This window comes from Homarus americanus, unplaced genomic scaffold (assembly GCF_018991925.1).
Source record: "Homarus americanus isolate GMGI-L3 unplaced genomic scaffold, GMGI_Hamer_2.0 scaffold5081, whole genome shotgun sequence".
In the NCBI taxonomy this organism is placed as follows: domain Eukaryota; kingdom Metazoa; phylum Arthropoda; class Malacostraca; order Decapoda; family Nephropidae; genus Homarus; species Homarus americanus.
The window spans coordinates 1-7,372 of record NW_024725156.1 but is presented as its reverse complement, the minus strand read 5'-3'; the positions used below and the strand labels follow the sequence as shown (position 1 = coordinate 7,372).

At 55.3% G+C, this 7,372-nt stretch overlaps 1 protein-coding gene across 1 annotated transcript; it reads left to right on the top strand.

The window, feature by feature from the left end:
* Positions 1-2,461: 2,461 nt before the first annotated feature.
* Positions 2,462-5,490, top strand: LOC121864744 (keratin-associated protein 10-9-like). Its single transcript, XM_042363900.1, has 2 exons — positions 2,462-2,491; positions 4,189-5,490. The coding sequence occupies exons 1-2, from the start codon at positions 2,462-2,464 to the stop codon at positions 5,488-5,490; spliced, it is 1,332 nt and encodes a 443-aa protein (XP_042219834.1).
* The last annotated feature ends 1,882 nt before the right edge of the window (positions 5,491-7,372 follow it).

Here is a 7,372-nt window from a genome sequence, read left to right as displayed (position 1 = left end):
CACCACCACCACCACCACCGTGTGATGTGAGCTTTCACACACCACCATCGCCACCACCGTGTGATGTCGGGCTTACCACACACCACCACCACCGTGTGATATGGAGCTTACCATACACTACCGTGTGATGTGGAAACACCATACACCACTACCACCACCACCGTGTGGTGTGACCTCACCACTGCCACCACCACCGTGTGGATGTGGTTTACCATACCCACTACCACCGTGTGATGGCGAGCTTACCGCACCGCTACCACCGTGTGATGGAGGCTTACCACACACCACCACCACCACCGTGTGATGTGAGCTTACCGTACACCACTACCACCGTGTGATGCGAAGCACCACACACCACCGCCACCGTGTTATGTGAGCTCACCACTACCACCACCACCGTGTGATGTGAGCTTACCACACACCACCACCACCGTGTGATGTGAGCTTACCACCACACCACCACCGTCAGCGTGTGAGCTTTCACGCACCACCATCACCACCAGCGATGTGGCTTGCCACCATCAACCGGTGATGGCGTAACACCACCTGCCATCGTTGAGTGTTGAGCTTACCACACCACCACCACCACCACCGATGTGGGCTTTCACACCTCCATCACCACCGTGTGATGTGACACACACACCACCACCACCGTGTGATGTGAGCTTACCATACTACCGTGTGATGGCAGGCTTACCATACCCACTACCACTGTGTGATGTTGACACCGCCACCACCACCACCGTGTGATGGCTTTCACACCACCATCCTACCACCGTGTTGATGTGAACACCACCGTGTGATGTGGAGGCTTGCCATACACCACTACCACCACCGCAGGTGACATGTCTGGCTTACCACGCCTGCCCGCGGGTGTTGAGCTTACCGCCACACGCCCGCTGCACCGTTGGTGGTCAGGCTTCCTGCACACTGCACGCCACCACCGTGGGATGTGGGCTTTGCACCACCACCACCACCACCGTTTGTGGGAGCTCCACTACACCACCACCGCGGTGATGCTAACCACACCACCACCACCTGCCGTGTGATGTGAGCTTAGCACCACCTGTGTGATGTGGGCTTGCCACCCACCACCACCACCACCACCACCGCCAACTGTGATGTGGCTTACTGGCATCCACCACCACCACCACCGTGTGATGTGGCTTACCGCGTGTGGCGGGCTTACCACACCACCACCACCAGCGTGATGAGCTTACCGCGCATCGCAGGTGATGGAACTACTACCACACCGTGTGATGACCGCACCACCATCGTGCGATGTGATCTTGCCGCACCACCACCACCGTGTGATGTGAGCTTCCACACACACCATGCACCACCACCACGTGTGATGTGAGCTTACCACACCACCACACACCACCACCTTGATGTGAGCACACCACCACCCACCACCGTGTGATGTGGTTGCCACACACCACCACCACCACCACCACCACCACCCCAGTGTGTTGAGCTTACACACCACCACCTGCGTGTGCTGTGAGCTTGCCACACACCCACCACCACCACCACCGTGTGCTGTGAGCTTGCCCACACCACCTACCACCACCGTGTGATGTGAGCTTGCCACACACCACCACCACCACCGTGTGTTGAGCTTACCACCACCACCCACCTGTGTTGAGTTCTGTTGTTTCGCGGCTCTGTTAGCTCACCTGTTGTCTTTAGCTCACCTGTTTCAATCTTTGCTCACCTGTTGAGTCATCTTTGCTCATCAGGTTGGTGTCTTTGCTTCATCCGTTGGTCTTCCTTTCACCTGTTGGTAATCTTCCTTCACCTGTTGGTCCATCTGCATTCTGTTGGTGTCTTCCTGTCTGTTGTGTCTTTCTTTCACCTGTTGGTCCATCTTCCTTTCACCTGTTGTGTCTTTCCTTTCACCTGTTGGCCCTGTCTTCATTTCACCTGTTTGTGTCTTAAGCTCACCTGTTGGTTGTCTTAAGCTCACCTGTTGGTATCTTCATCTCACCTGTTGGTCCAATCTTCATCTCACCTTTGGTCCAATCTTCAGCTCATCTGTTGTGTCTTCGGCTCATCTGTTGAGTGTCTTCCAGCTCACCTGTTGGTCCAGTCTTCAGCTCATCTGTTGGTCAATCTTAAGCTCACCTGTTGGTGTCTTCAGCTCACCTGTTGGTCAATCTTCAGCTCACCTGTTGGTCCAATCTTCAGCTCACCTCTTTGGTCAATCTTCAGCTCACCTGGTCATCTTCAGCTCATCTGTTGGTCAATCTTAACTCACCTTTGGTCTTCTCTTCTCTCGCCATTTTAAGTTCATGGTCTCTTTTCCATTTTCTCAATGTCTTTCTTAACCTTTCTGACCAGCTCAGTTAAAATATGTTTGGGTGAACTATGGTGGAGTTAGGTTAAAGGGGCCTGGTGCGTATGGTATGGGACATTTGAGAGAAAAATACCAACATATAAGCTTACACTCGGTCTCCTTATGCCTGCGTGTGGTAAAAATGTTTCAAAGGTAAGGTTTAAAGTATTGAAATAATGAGGTTGAATGTGAGTAAATGTGGAAGTTCAGGCAGCGTGGTCAGTCATAAAGCAATGCGAAAACACCAACTAACATAACAAATTAATGAATAAGTGTATGACACACACACACACACACACACACACACTGCACACTGAATGTACACCTGTTTACCTATGCCCGTGTGTGTTATGTATTGTTTTGGACTTTCATGACAGACACAGGGTGTCTCTTAAGCTGTGTTTGATAATTTTAATAACTCAATGAAATGGACTTATCAATACAATGGAATTTTCATGTTATTAAGTTATTTTAATAAATTCAACAAATGACAGAATAAAGTCGAAGTCTGGTTGTCTGTACACTATTGCCTCACACCTGGCCGTATTGACTTAGGATGTTGACGGTCAGAGACTGATCTGTCTAATCTAACCTAACCTGATACAATCATAATCTGAAAACCTAACCGACCTAACCTGACCTAACCTGAGCCTAACCTGACTGACCTAACCTGACCTGACCTGACCTGAGCCTAACCTAACTAATAACCCTAACCTAACCTAACCTAACTAACCTCCTAACCTAACTTCTTCTTCTTACAATTCACCTGCAAGTCTTGCACAAACTCTCACCAGCAGTGTTTTGTTCCGCGATCGATGACCAAGTGTCCTTCTTGAAAAATTCGCCACCCTAGCTGGGATCTTCAATGACCTCTGAACCCTTCCCCTTCCTTCCTTCCATTTCCCTTCACTTTCTTTTCCCTCCATCTTTCATTTCCCTATCCCTCCACTCCCTCCTCCTCCATCATCACCTTCCTCTTCCCTTCCTTCCCTCGACACCACAATAGCTATTGTCCCTCAGTTCCTCCCTTCCCAGCCCTCCTGGTATCCTCCGCTCGATCGTGTTCCTTTCCCATAAGTCTATTACACCAGATTAAATCTCCTTCCACCACCTCCTAAACCTTCCTTCCCTTCCCATCAGGCTAACTCAACAACCTCACTACTGTATCTTATCTTCCCCTCACACTCTTCTTCTTGGCTATTTCTTCTTCTTCTTCCTTCATTCATCTCGCTATCGCCTCTTTTGCTCTCTCTCTTATGTTTCCTCCCTTTCTTTCTCGTAACGTCGCCCGCCTCCCTCCTCCTCTCCTCCTCCTCCTCCTCCTCCTCCTCCTCCTCCTTCCTCTCCTACGTCAGTTTCTCCATATCTCACAAACGTGCCAGTTCCTCGCCGAGGGAATCTCCGTTACCTCGCCTGTGCCTCGCCACCATTACCTCGTCCTGTGTATCTCGCCCTTGTGCCTCAGCCCATATTATATCATGCTGTGCGTCGGTATAATGACTCATATATCATGCCAATGCCTCATCCATAATAACCAGCCCTGTGCCTCGCCCTTATTATATCATGCTGTACCTCATACATTGTGCCTCGCCGCCGTCGTCCCTGTGATAGCCCTATTGTACCTCGCCCTTGTACCTCGCCCCTGTGCATCGCCGCTGTGCGTCGTCCCTGCGTCGTCCCTGTAACTCGCCTGTACCTCGCCCTTGCCTCGCCCCTGTACCTCGCCACTGCGTCGTCCCTGTAACTCGCCCTGGCTCGCCGCCAGCCTCGCCACTGTGCCTCGCCATTGTGCCTCGCCACTGTGCGTCGATCACCATTGCCTCGACCTGTGCCTCGCCTGTGTATCGTAGCCTCGTCCTGTACCCCTCGCCTATTGCCTCGCCCTTGTGCCTCGCCACTGTATCGTCACTGTACCTCGCCCCTGTGCGTCGTCCTATTGCCTCGGCCTGTGCCTCGCCCTGTGCCTCGCCCTTGTGCCCCTCGTCCCTGTGCCTCGTCCATGTAACTCGCCCTGCCTCGTCCTGTACCTCGTCCTGTACCTCGCCTGTGCCTCACCACTGTGCCTCGCCACTGTGCGTCATAACTCGCCCTATTGCCTTGTCCCTGTATCGTCGCTGTACCGTGTCCCTGTGCTTCGTCACTGCACGCCGTCCGCCTTACCGCCCCACAATACCTCCGCCCCTGTACCTCGCCCCTGTGCGTCGTCCCTGTACGCCTCGGCCCTGTGCCTCGCCCTGTGCCTCGCCCTTGTGCCTCGCCACTGTGCGTCGTCCATGTGCCTCAGCCTGTACCTCGTCCCTGTGCCCTCGTCCTGTGCCTCAACCACTGTGCCTCACCACTGTGCCTCGCCACTGTGCGTCGTCCGTAATAACTCGCCCTGTGCCAGCCATCGCAATGCCCCTCGTCACTGTGCCGTGTCCCTGTGCTTCGTCGCTGTGCCTCGTCCGTGTACCCGCAACCCTGCCTCGCCCCTGTGCCTCGCCCTTGTGCCTCGCCCCTGTGCCTCGCCCTTGTACCTCGTCCCACCAGCCCGCGCTCGTCACTGTGCCTCGCCACTGTACCTCACCCGCTGTGCCGCCACTGTGGCACCTCACCACTGTGCCTCGCCACCAGCCCTCACCACCTTGCCTCGCCCCTGTGCCTCGCCATTGCCTCGCCCTTTTCTCGCCCTTGACGCCTCGTCCACCAATACCGATCATATTGCCTCATCACTGTGCCTCACCACTGTGCCTCGCCCTGTGCCTCGCCCTTGTGCCTCGCCTGTGCCTCAGCCCTTGTGCCCCTCGGCTATTAGATCAGGTCGCTGTGCCTCGCCACTGTGCCCTCAGATCGCAATATCAATACTGTGCCTCACCACTGTTGCCTCATGCGCAATACCTCGCCCTTGTTGCCTCTGGCTGTACGCGCTAATGCCTCGTCTCCACTTCGCCCCTGTGCCTCGATCACTGTGCCTCATACTGCCTCGTCCCTGTACCTCGCCACTGTGCCCCTCTGCTGTGCCTCGCCACGCCTCACCATATTGCCTCGCCCCTATTACCTCGCCCGCTTGTACCTCGCCCTGTGCCTCGCCAGCCCTCGCCTGTACCTCGCCCTGTACCGTCCTGGCACCTCCCACCACTATTGCCTCGCCACTGTGCCTCGCCAGCCTCTAGCTATGCCTTGCCCTCGTCTCTGTGCTTCGCCCCTGTACCTCGATCACTGTGCCTCGCCACTGCCTCGATCCTGTGCCTCATCGCTGTAACCTCCGCCACTGTTATCGCCCTGTGCCTCATCATGACGCACTCGCCCCTGTGCCTCATGTATGCGCGCCCTGTTGCCTCGCCCTTGACCGCGCCTCGCCCTGTGCCTCGTCCTGTGCCTCGCCTGTACCCCTCCTGCTGTACCTCGCCACTGTGCCTCGCCCTTGTACCTCCCTGGCTGTACCGCGCTATGCCTCGTCTGTGCTTCGCTTATTTATCGTCACTGTACCTCGCCACCATGCCTCGTCCCTGTGCCTCGCCACGCAATGCCTCACCACTGTACCTCGCCCAATACCTCGCCTTATTGCCTCGCCCCTGTGCCTCGCCCTTGTACCTCGCCCTGTGCCTCGCCCCTTGACCTCGCCCACCAACCTCGTCCCTGTGCCTCGCCGCCAATGCCTCACCACTGTGCCTCGCCACTGTGCCTCCTGGCTTACCCGCGCCTATGCCTCGTCCCTGTGCCTACGCCTGTGCGCACTCGCCAGTGTTGCAGATCTCTCATTCTATCTCTTCTTTCACCTTAGTTCCTGCTCTCACGCCTGTTGAAGACTCATTCCTTCCTTCCTTCATACCATTCAATACCATTCCTTCGCTTCATCGCCAATTCTCTTTTCATTCCCCTGTTCTCTCCTTTCGTATTTCAAGCATTCCTCTCTCTCTCTCTCTCTCTCTCTCTCTCTCTCTCTCTCTCTCTCTCTCCTCTCTCTCTTTCTCTCTCTCTCTCTCTCTCTCTCTCTCTCTCTCTCTCTCTCTCTCTCTCTCTCTCTCTCTCTCTCTCTCTCTCTCCACCTCTCCTCTCAAATCAATTTTGCTGTACACTTCCACACCTTCACCCTTTCGCCTGTAACGCCTCGCACTTTCACTCGGAAAAAGTACCTGCGTCGCGCCTCATATCTTCGTCCTCTGTTTTCTCTGTGCTCCACACACCCCCATCATGCACTCACACCCCCACTCATGCGCCCCATCACTCCTTTTATCACTCCACCCCCATCATGCCTCACACTATCGCACCCCCCTCACTGCCCCGCTCACTCATATCACTCGCACTCACCTCCGCTCACGCATCACTCACGCATCATCACGCCCCACTCACGCATCATGCACACTCTGCATCCCCACTCGCACTCACACCCCATCACTCACACTCACTCACACTCGCCGCCCCACTCACCTATCCCCCACTCGCACGCCCCCACTCACCCCACTCACACCCCATTCACCCCCGCTCACGCCTCTCATGCGCCTGATCACACCCCACTCACACCCCTCACGCCCCATCACACCCCCACTCGCACACCCCATCACCGCCTCTCGTCGCTGATCACGCCCCTCTCACCTCCTCTCACACCCCTCTCCGCACCCCAGCTCACACACCCCGCTCCACACTGCCCCCGCCTCTCGCACCCCATCACACACCCCCACTCCACACACTCACCCGCCTCCACTCACGCACCCCAGTCACACCTCCACTCACACCTCACTCACACCCACTCATACACCCCACTCACACCTGCACTCCACCCCACTCCACACCCACTCACACACCCCCACTCACACCCCACTCACACACTACACTCTGCTCAACCACAGTGACGACAGCGTTGTTCAGGAGATCTTGGTGAACCAGTGAACTGGAAATGAGTCACGCCTGGTCATTTCCTCATTATCAGCTATCATCATCGCTCATCATCATCATCATCGCCATCATCATCATCATCATCATCATCATCATCATCATTCATCATCATCATCATCATCATCTGCCCCCATCATTCTCATCGACAGTGCATTGGAA